The 19,637-nt window shown below is 53.9% G+C and overlaps 1 protein-coding gene across 1 annotated transcript in view; it reads right to left on the bottom strand.

Moving 5' to 3' along the window:
- Positions 1-19,637, bottom strand: part of UNC5D (unc-5 netrin receptor D) — a 500,326-nt gene that overhangs the window by 215,530 nt on the left and 265,159 nt on the right. Inside the window, exon 8 of the mRNA XM_040341477.1 lies at positions 3,695-3,727. Coding sequence (XP_040197411.1) covers positions 3,695-3,727 — 33 coding nt within the window. The remainder of the gene's footprint in view (positions 1-3,694; positions 3,728-19,637) is intronic.

Here is a 19,637-nt window from a genome sequence, read left to right as displayed (position 1 = left end):
GCGCGAGCGGAGAGCGGGAGGAGAGCGCGAGCGGAGAGCGGGCGAAGAGCGAGCGGAGGGCGGGAGGAGAGCGCGAGCAGAGAGCGGGCGAAGAGCGAGCGGAGGGTTACCAGGAGACCAGGGCTTCATTTTTTACAATTCAGGTAATTGGAAAAGTAATTACCTATTGAATCTGATTGCGAATGTTCTTACAAGCTTTTCCTGGAAAGGGGACAAAATCTGCCGCCCTTGCCTGACCTCGGAGAAGAGAACAAATACAAAAATATGGTTTACAGGAACAAACCTCCCCTCCTAATGGTGACCTCGGCTCACAGCGACGCCCGGGCCGCGGAAGGGCGACTTATCAGACTAAACACCCAACATCTGGACATTTCTTCTTGTAGCGCCCTCCTAGGTAGGTGCTGGGATTAATGTAGCGCCTTCCTAGGTAGGTGCTGGGATTAGTGTAGCGCCCTCCTAGGTAGGTGCTGGGATTAGTGTAGCGCCCTCCTAGATAGGTGCTGGGATTAGTGTAGCGCCCTCCTAGGTAGGTGCTGGGATTAAAGTAGCGCCCTCCTAGATAGGTGCTGGGATTAGTGTAGCGTCCTCCTAGGTAAGTGCTGGGATTAGTGTAGCGCCCTCCTAGGTAGGTGCTGGGATTAGTATAGCACCCTCCTAGGTAGGTGCTGAGATTAGTGTAGCGCCCTCCTAGGTAGGTGCTGGGATTAGTATAGCACCCTCCTAGGTAGGTGCTGGGATTAGTGTAGCGCCCTCCTAGGTAGGTGCTGGGATTAGTGTAGCGCCCTCCTAGGTAGGTGCTGGGATTAGTGTAGCGCCCTCCTAGGTAGGTGCTGGGATTAGTGTAGCGCCCTCCTAGGTAGGTGCTGGGATTAGTGTAGCGCCCTCCTAGGTAGGTGCTGAGATTAGTGTAGCGCCCTCCTAGGTAGGTGCTGGGATTAGTGTAGCAACCCCCTAGGTAGGTGCTGGGATTAGTGTAGCGCCCTCCTAGGTAGGTGCTGGGATTAGTGTAGCGCCTTCCTAGGTAGGTGCTGGGATTAGCAGGGCCGATCCTAGGGTCACAGGCTCCTGGGTGCAGAAATATTTCTGGCGCCCCCACATGGGCGTCGTCATTTTACCAACTCCTCCCCTTTACAAATGTTTCTATGACATTGACTCAACCACAGAGACATACCTGCCAACTGTCCCGGATTCCGCGGGATCCTCACGCAATTCTAATTGTGTCCCAGGGTCCCAAAGACTAGACTCGAGTCCCGGAAAACAGGGCCCGGTCCGCGACATTTAGGGGGGCGACATTCCGTGCCTCCACGTTCGGTTTCCCCCGCCATGTTTGATGTCCGGTGCTGTGATTGGACGTATGGGGGTCATGTGCGGCGTGGGGCTGGCCTGTCTGTGAGCGGCTAGAAGTCCCGCCTCCGCACAGGACTGCTATACGCCCAATCACAGTGCGACGGTTCCCCTCTGCTTGTCTCTCTGCTTTGACGGAGGTGGGTGACTGGATGACTGAGCGGGCTGCAGGTGGATGACGCAGGCTGGGAGTCGGGACAGAGGTAGGAGACTACAGTAACCTCCACCCCCCCCCCCCCCGCTCAACAACTGCAATCAGCGGAACCCCCCCGCTCAACAATTTTGCCCCCCCCCCCCACTCAACAAGATGTGTCCCGCATTGGATTTTTTAAATGTTGGGAGGTATGCAGAGATGCTCCCCCACAAAGTCTTCATTGCCCCGGGATCCTTACATGATCTCTTAACAATAAACAAAATACAGGAAGAGAAGCAGAGTACTTTATTGGGACCTGGAGGGGGGGCCTCTGTGATGGACACAGAGAGGGCTTCTGTTAGAGAGTCTGTTAGATGTTCGGCGCCCCCACCTCTGCAGGCGCCTGGGTGCAATGCACCCTGTGCACCCTGCCTAGGATCGGCCCTGGGGATTAGTGTAGCGCCCTCGTAGGTAGGTGGTAGGATTAGTGTAGAATGGCTTTTGGTTTCTCTGCTTAACATAGTAGACAGTTCGGTAAATTTAATGGCTGTCTGCTTAACAAAGAGGTGCGATCGGCTAGTGTAGCCTGCTCAGTGTGCTCAGCTGCTGTTTGGTTCTGCCTCTGGGCTCCACTGTATCCAAGCAACCAAGGAAGGTTCTGGGTGTATGGGTGGACATTATTCAGAACACAGCATGAATATTAATGCCGCTCCAGCCAATCCCAGGTGTGTCGGGCCTGAAGAATGCTGGGAGAGGGTATTTATTCACAGAGCATTCTGAGTTATAGGCCTTTCCCAGGAGTGGATTGCACTAACCGGGGGAGAGGCTGCCGCCTCGCATCATTGGTGTCAGTGGGAGGAATAGTGCCCCATCATTGGTGTCAGTGGGAGGAATAGTGTCCCATCATTGGTATCAGTGGGAGGAATAGTGTCCCATCATTGGTGTCAGTGGGAGGAATAGTGTCCCATCATTGGTATCAGGGAGAGGAATAGTGTCCCATCATTGGTGTCAGTGGGGGGAATAGTGTCCCATCATTGGTGTCAGTGGGGGGAATAGTGTCCCATCATTGGTATCAGTGGGAGGAATAGTGTCCCATCATTGGTGTCAGTGGGAGGAATAGTGTCCCATCATTGGTGTCGGTGGGAGGAATAGTGACCCATCATTGGTGTCAGTGGGGGGAATAGTGTCCCATCATTGGTATCAGGGAGAGGAATAGTGTCCCCATCATTGGTATCAGGGAGAGGAATAGTGTCCCATAATTGGTATCAGGGAGAGGAATAGTGTCCCATAATTGGTATCAGGGGAAGGAATAGTGTTCCAAGGGCCGGATAAAGACAAGCAAAGGGCCACATCTGGCCTGCAGACTTCCGTTGGAGACCACTGATCTAGAACATCAATCCACCTTTAGTGGTTGTCCTGCCATGTCTGGAGGTGACCTCGGGCTACACCCGTTTCTGACAGCTTAATCAGATTTAGGACTTGTGAGAATATACAATATTATATCTTCTGATTGGTGGTGAATGTTTTGGGAAATTACTGAATACAAAAAATGTTTCTGAAAAACCCTCCGCCCATCTCCCACCCATCTCCACCCATCTCTGCCCATCTCCCACCCATCTCCGCTCATCTCCACCCATCTCCGCCCTTCTCCCACCCATCTCCCACCCATCTCCCACCCATCTCCGCCCATCTCCCACCCATCTCCGCCCATCTCCCGCCCATCTCCCTCCCATCTCCCACCCATCTCTGCCCATCTCCCGCCCATCTCCCACCCATCTCTGCCCATCTCCCGCCCATCTCCGCCCATCTCCCACCCATCTCCCACCCATCTCCGCCCATCTCCCACCCATCTCCGCCCATCTCCGCCCATCTCCCACCCATCTCTGCTCATCTCCACCCATCTCCCGCCCATCTCCCACCCATCTCCCGCCCATCTCCACCCATCTCCCGCCCATCTCCCACCCATCTCCCGCCCATCTCCACCCATCTCCCACCCATCTCCATCCATCTCCCACCCATCTCCACCCATCTCCCGCCCATCTCCCACCCATCTCCCACCCATCTCCACCCATCTCCCACCCATCTCCCACCCATCTCCCACCCATCTCCCACCCATCTCCCACCCATGACCCCTCATTATTGGGGGTCTCACAGATATTTGTGGAAATTTACAGCGGCTACAAAGTGAATGATAACAAAGGAAAGAGAGAGACTTACTTTCCGGGTTAATTTCATGAAGAGGTTTTTTCTCTAAAAAAAGAGAGAAAAAAAAGAAATGGAAGAAAAGTGTGTATAATATTTATCCTGCATGCAAATTATCTTTATATCTCATATGTAAAAAATAGTGGGGGTGGGGGAGGGGGGGCTCTTGTATAAAAGCAGAACTGCAGGAAAGAACATTTACCCACCAACAGCCAATCAACTTATTTGTTTTGTGTGATTTAGGAAAGGAAATGAAGCACCTCACTGATCTATCAATGGAATATTTTCCTCCGGCTCTCATAGAAGAAGAACCTTCCTGTACATAGAACTCGGCACACATCTTCTTTCCTTCTCTCCTGAAGGTCAAGTTCACTAGACATGTGGAATTCGTTTAGTTCCGAATTCGTTTCTAACGCATTTTGACAAATTCCTGTCTATTCGGAGCAGTAAGGAGCCGGATTTACCGGCTCCTACCCCGCTCTCCATCCTGACATTTCCAGGGGGTGGAGGAGGAGCACTGAAGGGGAGAGAAACACGGCGGCATACACGGGATACACACGTCGGCATACACAGGATACACACGTCGTCATACACAGGATACACACGTCGTCATACACAGGATACACACGTCGGCATACACAGGATACACACGTCGGCATACACAGGATACACACGTCGGCATACACAGGATACACACGTCGGCATACACAGGATACACACGTTGGCATAAACGGGATACACACGTCGGCATACACACGGCGGCATACACGGGATACACACGGCGGCATACACGGGATACACACGGCGGCATACACGGGATACACATGGCGGCATACACGGGATACACACGGCGGTATACACGGGATACACACATCGGCATACACGGGATACACACCGCGGCATACACAGGATACACACGTCGGCATACACGGGGTACACACGTCGTCATACACGGGGTACACACGTCGGCATACACGGGGTACACACGTCGTCATACACGGGATACACACGTCGGCATACACGGGATACACATGGCGGCATTCACGGGATACAACAGTACAAGTATCAAGTGAAGCACCGGGAGCATTTGCCCGAGTACAAGTACTCGGGCAAATGCTTGGTATCGGTCCCGATACCGATACTAGTATCGGTATCGGGACAACCCTAATTCCTAATATTCGAATTTCCGAATTTCCAAATTTTCAAATTCCGAAAATTACAAATTTCCGAAATTCAGAATTTCGGAAATTTCGAAATTCGGAAATTCGGAAACGTGAAAATTCAAAATTTTGGAATTTCGAAAATTGGAAATTAGAAAATTTCGATAATCGGAAAACCAAAAATCGGAAAATCGAAAATTTCGGAAATTTGAAAATTTAAAATTTGGAAATTCGGAAATTCGAAAATATTGAATTTGAAAATCGGAAATTTGAAAAGCGGAAATTCAAAAGTTCTGAATTTGAAAATTCGACATTAGAAAATTTGAAATGAGAAAAAACGGTAATTTTAAAATCGGAAATTTGACAATCGGAAATTTGACAATCGGAAATTTGACAATCGGAAATTTGACAATCGGAAATTCGAAAATTTCAAATTAGAGAATTAAATTAGAAAAAAACGTAATTCTAAAATTGGAAATTCTAAAGTGGTTAATTCAAAATTAAAAGATTCTAAATTCAGAAACTCAAAAATCAGAAATTCGAAAATATTGAATTTGAAAATCGGAAATTTGAAAATCGGAAATTCGAAAATTCTGAATTTGTAAATTCTAAATTCTAAAATTCTAAATCAGAAAAACGGTAATTCGAAAATTCGAAAATTAAAAAATTTAAAATTCCCGATTTTCAAAATTGTCAAATTTCCGAAATTTTGGATTTTCTGAATTTCCGAAAAAGCTAAAAAACGAATGAAACAAAAACGAAAATGAACAAGTTTTTCAGCTGTGCACATGTCTAAAATTCACTTATTACATTTCACGTTCCCTTACCCACCAACATGCCCGGGAGTCAAGGTTCATGCCCGGCTGAAGGCTCATTGATAGATGTGGGGAGGGAAGGCTCATTGATGGAGATGGGGAGGGAAGGCTCATTGATGGAGGTGGGGAAGAGAAGGCTCATTGATGGAGGTGGGGAGGGAAGGATCATTGATGGAGGTGGGGAGGGAAGGCTCATTGATGGAGGTGGGGAGGGAAGGCTCATTGATGGAGGTGAGGAGGGAAGGCTCATTGATGGAGGTGGGGAGGAAAGGCTCATTGATGGAGATGGGGAGGGAAGGCTCATTGATGGAGGTGGGGAAGAGAAGGCTCATTGATGGAGGTGGGGAGGGAAGGATCATTGATGGAGGTGGGGAGGGAAGGCTCATTGATGGAGGTGGGGAGGGAAGGATCATTGATGGAGGTGGGGAGGGAAGGCTCATTGATGGAGGTGGGGAAGAGAAGGCTCATTGATGGAGGTGGGGAGGGAAGGATCATTGATGGAGGTGGGGAGGGAAGGCTCATTGATGGAGGTGGGGAGGGAAGGCTCATTGATGGAGGTGAGGAGGGAAGGCTCATTGATGGAGGTGGGGAGGAAAGGCTCATTGATGGAGATGGGGAGGGAAGGCTCATTGATGGAGGTGGGGAAGAGAAGGCTCATTGATGGAGGTGGGGAGGGAAGGATCATTGATGGAGGTGGGGAGGGAAGGCTCATTGATGGAGGTGGGGAGGGAAGGATCATTGATGGAGGTGGGGAGGGAAGGCTCATTGATGGAGGTGGGGAGGGAAGGCTCATTGATGGAGGTGGGGAGGGAAGGATCATTGATGGAGGTGGGGAGGGAAGGCTCATTAATGGAGGTGGGGAGGGAAGGCTCATTAATGAAGGTGGGGGAAGGCTCATTGATGAAGGTGAAGGGAAGGCTCATTGATGGAGGTGGAGGGAAGGCTCATTGATGGAGGTGGAGGGAGGGCTCATTGATGGAGGTGGGGGGAGGCTCATTGATGGAGGTGGAGGGAAGGCTCATTGATGGAGGTGGAGGGAAGGCTCATTGATGGAGGTAGCATCACTTCTCGGTTACCTCCCTCTGGCTTTGAGAGGATTCTAGAAGAGAGGAAGAGAAGTGGAGCTGCTGGTGTTCTAAGGAGCCCTGACCAATCCCCAACTTGGATTGGCAGGGGGCAGGCCTCCTTAAATACCTAGAGTCAGCCCTGCTGGGGAGGAGTTGTGGGATGGAAGAAGCTGGAGATGGAGCACTAGGTTGTAGGGGCCACTGATTCACTCCCCAGTCTGAGGGGGGAGGGGAGTTGACCTTGAGCCTGTGGGGTTCTGGTGCAAGATAGAGCCTTTCTGAGAAACAAAGAAGGATCTGGACAGGAGGCACAGAGAAGGAGGAAAACAGGAGCTAGTTTTGCCCGGCAAGTCTCCAGGGGGGATCCACCAGAGTGCAGGCAGGAGGGCTGGTGAGTAACAGGCATAGTTGGGAAAATCTGGGGAGGCATGCCGGGGCGGACTGGGAGTGTGCAGTCTGAGATGGATGTAGAGCCTGCAGGAGAGACTGTGGTGTCGTGGCAGTGCAGTCTGGCAGTCAGGAGGGCTTGATGGGCCTGAGGAGGACTGATTGGGAGCAGTAGTTTCACTATTTGTTGCTACACTAAAGGGGCCTGTGGTCCCTGCCTGCAAATGGCCCCACAGTCCCTGCCTGCAAATGGCAGTTGCTAAGGCCTGACAGAGTCAGAGTTGGGCCTGCCATGTGCCAGCTGTGCCTGGAACCAAGTATTGTACAGGAGAGAGAGAATCAGTCCTCAAGCGTTGCGCCGGAGGAGGCTGGAGCTCTAGAAGAGTAAATAGAGGTCCCAACTGATCGTTCAATTGATTCTGCTATTGATTCTGGACATCCCACAATTCCCCCTGTCCCTGTCCAAGTCCAAAATCCCTCAATAAAATCCCCCCACAAATCCCCTGAGTTTCGGGACGTGAGTGACGGAATGAAATTGGTATCACTGCTGACAATAACGGATCCAGAAAATGAAATTGGGCGTTTGATGTCCTTAATGACGGCCGGACGTCTTTCCAGGGTGGACATGGCAGAAAGAAGACGTCGCATCTCTGAAAATATTATGTATCGGACAGCGGCTGCCTGGCTGATTGACAAATAATTTCCGCGAGCGGCAATTATCCGCCTTTGGCGCTCTTATCTCACCGCAGAGCGTTCAGCATGTTACAGACCCGGAGCGCTGACAGCGATTCACAAGTAACAAGATATTTTGATTGAGTTTGAGAATCGCACAGAATGGCTTCTGTTTCTGTTTCTTATAATAAAAAATGCCGCAGTCGTGACGCAGGAAAGGCGAAAAGAAAGAAAATAAACTACAAGTAATATTGTTAGGTCTCATTTAAAGGGAATGAGTAAAAAAAACTATTTAATAGCTCCTCCCCTGCACCATGTCCCCCGCCTCTGACTATCTCCGGCACCATGTCCCCCGCCTCTGACTATCTCCGGCACCATGCCCCCCGCCTCTGACTATCTCCGGCACCATGTCCCCCGCCTCTGACTATCTCCGGCACCATGCCCCCCGCCTCTGACTATCTCCGGCACCATGTCCCCCGCCTCTGACTATCTCCGGTACCATGTCCCCCGTCTCTGACTATCTCCAGCACCATGTCCCCCGCCTCTGACTATCTCCGGCACCATGTCCCCTGCCTCTGACTATCTCCGGAACCATGTCCCCCGCCTCTGACTATCTCCGGCACCATGTCCCCCGCCTCTGACTATCTCCGGCACCATGCCCCCCGCCTCTGACTATCTCCGGCACCATGTCCCCCGCCTCTGACTATCTCCGGTACCATGTCCCCCGTCTCTGACTATCTCCAGCACCATGTCCCCCGCCTCTGACTATCTCCGGCACCATGTCCCCTGCCTCTGACTATCTCCGGCACCATGTCCCCCGCCTCTGACTATCTCCGGCACCATGTCCCCCGTCTCTATCTCCGGCACCATGTCCCCCGCCTCTGACTATCACCGGCACCATGTCCCCCGCCTCTGACTATCTCCGGCACCATGTCCCCCGTCTCTATCTCCGGCACCATGTCCCCCGCCTCTGACTATCACCGGCACCATGTCCCCCGCCTCTGACTATCTCCGGCACCATGTCCCCCGCCTCTGACTATCTCCGGCACCATGTCCCCCGCCTCTGACTATCTCCGGCACCATGTCCCCCGCCTCTGACTATCTCCGGTACCATGTCCCCCGTCTCTGACTATCTCCAGCACCATGTCCCCCGCCTCTGACTATCTCCGGCACCATGTCCCCTGCCTCTGACTATCTCCGGCACCATGTCCCCCGCCTCTGACTATCTCCGGCACCATGTCCCCCGCCTCTATCTCCGGCACCATGTCCCCCGCCTCTGACTATCACCGGCACCATGTCCCCCGCCTCTGACTATCTCCGGCACCATGTCCCCCGCCTCTGACTATCTCCGGCACCATGTCCCCCGTCTCTATCTCCGGCACCATGTCCCCCGCCTCTGACTATCACCGGCACCATGTCCCCCGCCTCTGACTATCTCCGGCACCATGTCCCCCGCCTCTGACTATCTCCGGCACCATGTCCCCCGCCTCTGACTATCTCCGGTACCATGTCCCCCGTCTCTGACTATCTCCAGCACCATGTCCCCCGCCTCTGACTATCTCCGGCACCATGTCCCCTGCCTCTGACTATCTCCGGAACCATGTCCCCCGCCTCTGACTATCTCCGGCACCATGTCCCCCGCCTCTGACTATCTCCGGCACCATGCCCCCCGCCTCTGACTATCTCCGGCACCATGTCCCCCGCCTCTGACTATCTCCGGTACCATGTCCCCCGTCTCTGACTATCTCCAGCACCATGTCCCCCGCCTCTGACTATCTCCGGCACCATGTCCCCTGCCTCTGACTATCTCCGGCACCATGTCCCCCGCCTCTGACTATCTCCGGCACCATGTCCCCCGCCTCTATCTCCGGCACCATGTCCCCCGCCTCTGACTATCACCGGCACCATGTCCCCCGCCTCTGACTATCTCCGGCACCATGTCCCCCGTCTCTATCTCCGGCACCATGTCCCCCGCCTCTGACTATCACCGGCACCATGTCCCCCGCCTCTGACTATCTCCGGCACCATGTCCCCCGCCTCTGACTATCTCCGGCACCATGTCCCCCGCCTCTGACTATCTCCGGCACCATGTCCCCCGCCTCTGACTATCTCCGGTACCATGTCCCCCGTCTCTGACTATCTCCAGCACCATGTCCCCCGCCTCTGACTATCTCCGGCACCATGTCCCCTGCCTCTGACTATCTCCGGCACCATGTCCCCCGCCTCTGACTATCTCCGGCACCATGTCCCCCGTCTCTATCTCCGGCACCATGTCCCCCGCCTCTGACTATCACCGGCACCATGTCCCCCGCCTCTGACTATCTCCGGCACCATGTCCCCCGCCTCTGACTATCTCCGGCACCATGTCCCCCGTCTCTATCTCCGGCACCATGTCCCCCGCCTCTGACTATCTCCGGCACCATGTCCCCCGCCTCTGACTATCTCCGGCACCATGTCCCCCGCCTCTGACTATCTCCGGCACCATGTCCCCCGCCTCTGACTATCTCCGGCACCATGTCCCCCGTCTATGACCATCTCCGGCACCATGTCCCCCGCCTCTGACTATCTCCGGCACCATGTCCCCACGTCTCTGACTATCTCCGGCACCATGTCCTCCGTCTCTGACTATCTCCGGCACCATGCCCCCCGCCTCTGACTATCTCCGGAACCATGTCCCCCGCCTCTGACTATCTCCGGCACCATGCCCCCCGCCTCTGACTATCTCCGGCACCATGTCCCCCGCCTCTGACTATCTCCGGCACCATGTCCCCCGCCTCTGACTATCTCCGGCACCATGTCCCCCGTCTCTATCTCCGGCACCATGTCCCCCGCCTCTGACTATCACCGGCACCATGTCCCCCGCCTCTGACTATCTCCGGCACCATGTCCCCCGCCTCTGACTATCTCCGGCACCATGTCCCCCGCCTCTGACTATCTCCGGCACCATGTCCCCCGTCTCTGACTATCTCCGGCACCATGTCTTCCATCTCTGACTATCTCCGGCACCATGTCTTCCATCTCTGACTATCTCCGGCACCATGTCCCCCGCCTCTAACTATCTCCGGCACCATGTCCCCCGCCTCTGACTATCTCCGGCACCATGCCCCCCGCCTCTGACTATCTCCGGCACCATGTCCCCCGCCTCTGACTATCTCCGGCACCATGTCCCCCGCCTCTGACTATCTCCGGCACCATGTCCCCCGTCTCTATCTCCGGCACCATGTCCCCCGCCTCTGACTATCACCGGCACCATGTCCCCCGCCTCTGACTATCTCCGGCACCATGTCCCCCGCCTCTGACTATCTCCGGCACCATGTCCCCCGCCTCTGACTATCTCCGGCACCATGTCCCCCGTCTCTATCTCCGGCACCATGTCCCCCGCCTCTGACTATCACCGGCACCATGTCCCCCGCCTCTGACTATCTCCGGCACCATGTCCCCCGCCTCTGACTATCTCCGGCACCATGTCCCCCGCCTCTGACTATCTCCGGCACCATGTCCCCCGTCTATGACCATCTCCGGCACCATGTCCCCCGCCTCTGACTATCTCCGGCACCATGTCCCCCGTCTATGACCATCTCCGGCACCATGTCCCCCGCCTCTGACTATCTCCGGCACCATGTCCCCACGTCTCTGACTATCTCCGGCACCATGTCCTCCGTCTCTGACTATCTCCGGCACCATGCCCCCCGTCTCTGACTATCTCCGGCACCATGTCCCCCGCCTCTGACTATCTCCGGCACCATGCCCCCCGCCTCTGACTATCTCCGGAACCATGTCCCCCGCCTCTGACTATCTCCGGCACCATGCCCCCCGCCTCTGACTATCTCCGGCACCATGTCCCCCGCCTCTGACTATCACCGGCACCATGTCCCCCGCCTCTGACTATCTCCGGCACCATGTCCCCCGCCTCTGACTATCTCCGGCACCATGCCCCCCGCCTCTGACTATCTCCGGCACCATGTCCCCCGTCTATGACCATCTCCGGCACCATGTCCCCCGCCTCTGACTATCTCCGGCACCATGTCCCCCGTCTATGACCATCTCCGGCACCATGTCCCCCGCCTCTGACTATCTCCGGCACCATGTCCCCACGTCTCTGACTATCTCCGGCACCATGTCCTCCGTCTCTGACTATCTCCGGCACCATGCCCCCCGCCTCTGACTATCTCCGGAACCATGTCCCCCGCCTCTGACTATCTCCGGCACCATGCCCCCCGCCTCTGACTATCTCCGGCACCATGTCCCCCGCCTCTGACTATCTCCGGCACCATGTCCCCCGCCTCTGACTATCTCCGGCACCATGTCCCCCGTCTCTATCTCCGGCACCATGTCCCCCGCCTCTGACTATCACCGGCACCATGTCCCCCGCCTCTGACTATCTCTGGCACCATGTCCCCCGCCTCTGACTATCTCCGGCACCATGTCCCCCGCCTCTGACTATCTCCGGCACCATGTCCCCCGCCTCTGACTATCTCCGGCACCATGTCCCCACGTCTCTGACTATCTCCGGCACCATGTCCCCCGCCTCTGACTTTCTCCGGCACCATGTCCCCACGTCTCTGACTATCTCCGGCACCATGTCCCCCGCCTCTGACTATCTCCGGCACCATGTCCCCAAGTCTCTGACTATCTCCGGCACCATGTCCCCACGTCTCTGACTATCTCCGGCACCATGTCCCCCGTCTCTGACTATCTCCGGCACCATGTCTTCCATCTCTGACTATCTCCGGCACCATGTCTTCCATCTCTGACTATCTCCGGCACCATGTCCCCCGCCTCTAACTATCTCCGGCACCATGTCCCCACGTCTCTGACTATCTCCGGCACCATGTCCCCCGCCTCTGACTATCTCCGGCACCATGTCCCCCGCCTCTGACTATCTCCGGCACCATGTCCCCCGCCTCTGACTATCTCCGGCACCATGTCCCCCGCCTCTGACTATCTCCGGCACCATGTCCCCCATCTCTGACTATCTCCGGAACCAGGTGCCCCGCCTCTGACTATCTCCGGCACCATGTCCCCCGCCTCGGACTATCTCCGGCACCTTGTCCCCCATCTCTGACTATGTCCGGCACCATGTCCCCCGCCTCGGACTATCTCTGGCACCATGTCCCCCGCCTCGGACTATCTCCGGCACCATGTCCCCCGCCTCTGACTATCTCCGGCACCATGTCCCCCGCCTCTGACTATCTCCGGCACCATGTCCCCCGTCTTTGACCATCTCCGTCACCATGTCCCCCGCCTCTGACTATCTCCGGCACCATGTCCCCCGCCTCTGACTATCTCCGGCACCATGTCCCCCGCCTCTGACTATCTCCGGCACCATGTCCCCCGCCTCTGACTATCTCCGGCACCATGTCCCCCGCCTCTGACTATCTCCGGCACCATGTCCCCCGTCTCTGACTATCTCCAGCACCATGTCCCCCGCCTCTGACTATCTCCGGCACTATGTCCCCCGCCTCTGACTATCTCCGGCACCATGTCCCCCGCCTCTGACCATCTCCGGCACCATGTCCCCCGCCTCTGACTATCTCCGGCACCATGTCCCCCGCCTCTGACTATCTCCGGCACCATGTCCCCCGCCTCTGACAATCTCCGGCACCATGTCCCCCACCTCTGACTATCTCCGGAACCATGTCCCCCGCCTCTGACTATCTCCGGCACCATGTCCCCCGCCTCTGACTATCTCCGGCACCATGTCCCCCGCCTCTGACTATCTCCGGCACCAGGTCCCCCGCCTCTGACTATCTCCGGCACCATGTCCCCCGCCTCTGACTATCTCCGGCACCATGTCCCCCGTCCCTGACTATCTCCGGCACCATGTCCCCCGCCTCTGACAATCTCCGGCACCATGTCCCCCGCCTCTGACTATCTCCAGCAAAAAAAAAATCAAATGTAATCTCTTCACTCCTGTTGCGAGATAATAAGCGGGGGGAATGGGGACCATTGGGCCCCTTACAGGTGTAATGCAATAAATAAATAAATACAAACATTTTAAAAAAATAAATTATTGGGAGGGGGGCCCGCCGGGTATGTAAGGGGCCTTGGGGACCATCGGGCCCCTTACAGGTGTAATGCAATAAATAAATCCTTTTTAAAAAAGGGGGTGAGGCTGGGCACCCTCACAGGTGTAATGCCTGTACCCCCCTGATGGCGGCCCTGGTCCCCTATATCAAGAAAATTGACCAGCCTAGAAATAGAACCTGGGCGAGTCCCAGAAGACAGCCAATCCCTAAACATCACTCCTGATGCGCAAATTACCTTCAAAGACATAAAAAAGCAGAAATTCCATAATATTCCTATTTTCGGGATCGGAAACCGTGACGAATGAAGACATAGGAGACCACAAGCGTGTGAAATTACACCGACGATATCACCTGCTCACCGGACAAAGGCGCAATTCGCTTCGCCGACATAAACACATCAGCAGACATTTCGGTGAATAAAATACAGAATGAGAAAGTACACGAGCGTAAAATCTTCATAAGTCATTCCATACTTTGCACCACGCCGGCCGCCGTCATGGCGTCTCTCGCTCCTTCGCCCTGCGATGGCGTTTTTTTTTGCCCTCCCGTTGTCGCTCCAGACTGTAAATAAAGCGCAGCTTCCAATCCGGGTGACCTCCCCTCTCTGGGTTCACTAACCACTTCAGCCCCGGAAGAATTTCCCCCCTACCTGACCAGAGCATTTTTTTTTATGCGATTCGGCATTGCGTGGCTTTAACTGACAATTGCGCGGTCGTGAGACGTGGCTCCCAAACAAAATTGGCGTCCTTTTTTCCCCACAAATAGAGATTTCTTTTGGTGGTATTTGATCACCTCTGCGATTTTTGTTATTTTTTTGCGCTATAAACAAAAATAGAGCGACAATTTTGAAAAACAAAAATGCAATATTTGTTACTTTTTGCTATAATAAATGTCCCCAAAAAAACAAAAAAAAATTTTTTTTTCCCTCAGTTTAGTCCGATACGTATTCTTCTACATATTATTGGTAAAAAAAAAAACGCAATAAGCGTTTATCGATCGGTTTGCGCAAAAGTTGTAGCGTTTACAAAATAGGAGGATAGTTTTATGACATTTTTATTAATATTTTTATTTTTTTACTAGTAATGGTGGCGATCTGCGATTTTTATCGTGACTGCGACATTATGGCGGACACTTTGGACACTTTTGACGTTATTTTGGGACCATTGTCATTTATACAGCGATCAGTGCTATAAAAATGCTCTGATTACTGTGTAAATGACACTGGCAGCGAAAGGGGTTAACCTGTAGGGGGGCGCTGAAGGGGTTAAGTGTGTCCTAGGGAGTGATTCTAACTGTTAGGGGGCGTGGCTTGCCGTGACACGTCACTGATCGCTGCTCCCGATGACAGGGAACAGACGATCAGTGACATGTCACTAGGAAGAACGGGGAGATGTGGTGTTTACACTGACATCTCCCCGTTCTTCAGCTCCGTGACCCGATCGCGGGACACCGGCGGACATCGAGTCCACGGCTCCCGCGGGCATGGTCACGGAGCTCGCCGGTGGTGCGCACGACCACACGGCGGAAAATTAAAGGGGGCGGATATATATACGTCGATTTGCCCAGCCACGCCATTATGTACGACGTAAATCCTTGTGCGGCGGTCGGCAAGCGGTTAATCGGCTCCTTCGTTTTTGTGAAGCTCTGCAAGTCTGTCCTTCCTCTCAAGTTCTCAGCGGGATCTGGTGCTGGGCCAGGAGGGGACCGACGGGCTCATCAATATTCAGCGTTTCACCAATGGGAAGCCGTTTCCTCCCAGGTGTTTGCGCCTGAACGCATGTCTGCCCATGGTGTGCCCATTGTGTGCCACTCAGTACAAAAGAACACAAGACGCACACAACGCAGTAATTAGGATGCCACATGCCAGTCGTCAGACGGAGCCGTCTGGCAATATCTGCTGAGGGGCGGAGTCACGCAGGACTCTGAAGGACGGAGACGTTTTTTCAGCAGATTAATAATCAGAGCGCGAAAAAGAGCACGCTCCTGCATGGACACCCCAAAAAGAGCACGCTCCTGCATGGACACCCCAAAAAAGAGCACGCTCCTGCATGGACACCCCAAAAAGAGCAACACCCCCGCATGGACACCCCAAAAAGAGCAACACCCCCGCATGGACACCCCAAAAAAGTGCACGCTCCCGCATGGACACCCCAAAAAGAGCACGCTCCTGCATGGACACCCCAAAAAAGAGCAACGCCCCCACATGGACACCCCAAAAAAGAGCACGCTCCTGCATGGACACCCCAAAAAAGAGCAACACCCCCGCATGGACACCCCAAAAAAGAGCACGCTCCTGCATGGACACCCCAAAAAAGAGCAACACCCCCGCATGGACACCCCAAAAAGAGCACGCTCCTGCATGGACACCCCAAAAAAGAGCAACACCCCCGCATGGACACCCCAAAAAGAGCAACACCCCCGCATGGACACCCCAAAAAAGAGCAAGCTCCTGCATGGACTGACGCGCGCGTTTGCTTCTGAACGCGAGTACCGGGGACAGGGGCGTTTTATTTTATTATTTTTTTCCTACATTTTTTTTATTTTTACACTTTTTTTACATTTTTTTTCTATCACATTTATTCCTATTACAAGAAATGTAAACATCCCTTTGTAATAGGAATGTGTGTGACAGGTCCTCTTTATGGAGAGATGCGGGGGGGGGGGTCAGTAAGACCTCCCCCTCCCCCCACATCTCTCCTCCAGGCTGGAAAGCATGAGATCAGGAAAAAAAATCACCGATCTCATGCTTTCAGCCGCGATTGCGGCTTTGTTTACTTCCGGTGTACCCGGGCGTGACGTCATAACGTGGCGCCCGGGTCCTCCGACAACCATAGAGATGACCGGCGACTGGTCGCTGGAAATCTCTATCCTCCCCATCCGGCGGCGGTCGATTTGTTCTCCGGGCCCCCGATGGCACGGGAGGGACCGGAGAAGCACCGGATGGCGGCGGGAAGAGGAGGGGGGACGTCCCCTCCTGCCGCCTATAAGAACGATCGAGCGGCGGAACTGCCGCTATGATCGTTCTTATGGTGCGCAGAATCGCCGCCTAAAAAGAAGGATATCTGAATGATGCCTGAAGCTGCCCCCATCATTCAGATATCACCCACTGAAAGTCCAGGACGTCATGTGACATCATTGGGCGGGAAATGGTTAACCACTTGCCGCCCGCCAATGACAGATTGACGTCGGCAAAGTGGTTGTAGAATCCTGACTGGACGTCCTGGGGGCGCGCATCGCGGCGATCGTTGTTGCAGGGGGTCAGTCTGACACCCCGCAACACCGATCAAGGTAAAGAATCTCTCACGGAGACTCTTTACCATGTGATCAGCCGTGTCCAATCACGGCTGATCACGATGTAAACAGGAAAAGCCGGTGATCGGCTTTTCCTCACTCGCGTCTGTCAGACGCAAGTAGAGGAGAGCCGATCAGCTGCTCCTGTGACAGGGGGGTTTGTGCTGATCGATTATCAGCACAACCCCCCCGAGGATGCCCACTGGACCACCAGGGATGCCCACTAGACCACCAAAGATTATAAAAAAAAAAGTATGCCACCCTACACCACCAGGGATAAGAAGGACACAAAAATGGATGCCAATCAGTGCCGCAATGGATCCCAATCAGTGCCCACAATGGGCATCACTGATTGGCAGGCATTGTTTGGCAGTGATTGGCATCCATTAGTACAACACATACGATAGTGCCCTTCTAGGCCAATCCGTGCCACCTATCAGTGCCCATCCATGCCGCCTATCAGTGCCCATCCATTCCGCCTATCTGTGCCGCCTATCCATGCCCATCCATGACCATCCGTGCCACCTATCCGTGCCGCCTATCTGTGCCCATCTGTGCCACCTATCCGTGCCCATCCGTGCCGCCTATCCAAGCCCATCCATGCCGCCTATCCGTGCTGCCTATCAGTGCCCATCCGTGCCACCCATCAGTGCCGCATATTAGTGCCCATCAATGCCACCACATCAGTGCCACCTCATCGGTGCCCATCAGTGCCGCCTTTTCAGTGCCCGTCAGTGCAGTACCATCAGTGCCCATCAGTGGAGGAGAAAACGTACTTATTTACAATGTTTTATAACCGAAACAAAAAAAAACGTGTTTTTTTTCTAAATTTTTGGTCATTTTTTTATTTTTTTTGCAGAAAATAAATATCCCAGAGGTGATCAAATACCACCAAAATAAATCTCTATTTGTGGGAACAAAATGATAAAAATTTCATTTGGGTACAGTGTAGCACGACCGCGCAATTGTCATTCAAAGTGCACCAGTGCTAAAAGCTAAAAATTGGTCTGGGCGGGAAGGTGTATAAGTGCCCCCTGGTATGGAAATGGTTAAACATGTATGTAAAAAAAAGGGGGGAAAAATGGCGGTGAAAGCGATAAGCAATATACCCCGAGCGCGCCACAGAGTCCTCTTCGCTGCCACCACTTGGAGATAAGTCGTGGATCTGGACAAATTTCATAAGCTAACACAACCACTACCAGCATCTGCTATAACGAGAGGGGGGAGGGGAGGGCACAGATGCCAATCCGGCACTGAACGGATTAAAGAGCCTCTAACAAAGTCAGGAATTTTCGATGCCCAAGTGATGGCAGATGCTGTTTTGTGCCACGGGGACCTTCGCCGCTCCTCTAATGAGAGAAGGGCCTGCGATCTTTTCACCTCCCCCCATCTGCAGCCCGGTCATAATAATAAAGGCGCTCGCAGAATGGCGCCATTGAATGGTAAACCGCGGCGGCCCTTGAATGGCGGCTCTACGAGGATCAGCCGAGCCGAGAGGAGATAAGCCGCGTTGTAATCGCAGATTACGCCTCTTGTACTTTGATAACATTTGTATGATAAATAGGTTTTGATGGCGCGCTGTGTATTATGAGCGCGGCGCTTCAATGGCGGCTGCGGAGCGGCTTTTTAATGTTCAAAGACTAATTACCCCTTTTTACTGAAATGTTCTGTGAATGGAAAGCCAATCGGCTGCGCCATTCAAGGAGGTATTGTGACTCCCTCGTTTCTATGGAATGTTCTTCTGCCAACGCGTTCTTATGTCCCCGGCGCCAATCTAACCGCAGAAGAGCCGGGGGGGAGGGGGGAAGAGCCAATCGCAAGCTTTTCTTTTTTCCCCGAACGTTTGCAGATTTCACCAACGTGCGTCTTCTGGGGTGGCAGAGCCCGCGATGCCCACATCTGTCTTCTTATTTCACAAACACGACACAATCTCTTCATCCTCTTACCGAGGAATTATTTTCTTAAATCACTTCCTGTCCACAAAATGTCACATCGATATTTTATTTGCTACAAAATTACTCTGAACTCCGAAACATTAAACACTCACCGGCCCCTTTATTAGGTCCCCCTTGCTAGTAGCGGGTTGGACCCTCTTTATTAGGTCCCTCTTGCTAGTAGCGGGTTGGACCCCCTTTATTAGCTCCCCTTGCTAGTAGCGGGTTGGACCCCCTTTATTAGGTCCCCCTTGCTAGTAGCGGGTTGGACCCCCTTTATTAGGTCCCCCTTGCTAGTAGTGGGTTGGACCCCCTTTATTAGGTCCCCCTTGCTAGTAGCGGGTTGGACCCTCTTTATTAGGTCCTCCTTGCTAGTAGCGGGTTGGAAACCCTTTATTAGGTCCCCCTTGCTAGTAGCGGGTTAAACCCCCTGTTTAGGTCCCACTTGCTAGTAGCGGGTTGGACCCCCTTTATTAGGTCCCCCTTGCTAGTAGCGGGTTGGACCCCCTTTATTAGGTCCCCCTTGCTAGTAGCGGGTTGGATCCCCTTTATTAGGTCCCCCTTGCTAGTAGCGGGTTGGACCCCCTTTATTAGGTCCCCCTT

This window comes from Rana temporaria, chromosome 3, assembly GCF_905171775.1.
Source record: "Rana temporaria chromosome 3, aRanTem1.1, whole genome shotgun sequence".
In the NCBI taxonomy this organism is placed as follows: Eukaryota; Metazoa; Chordata; class Amphibia; order Anura; family Ranidae; genus Rana; species Rana temporaria.
Note: the sequence above shows the minus strand (reverse complement) of the source record. Positions and strands in the feature narration are given on the sequence as shown.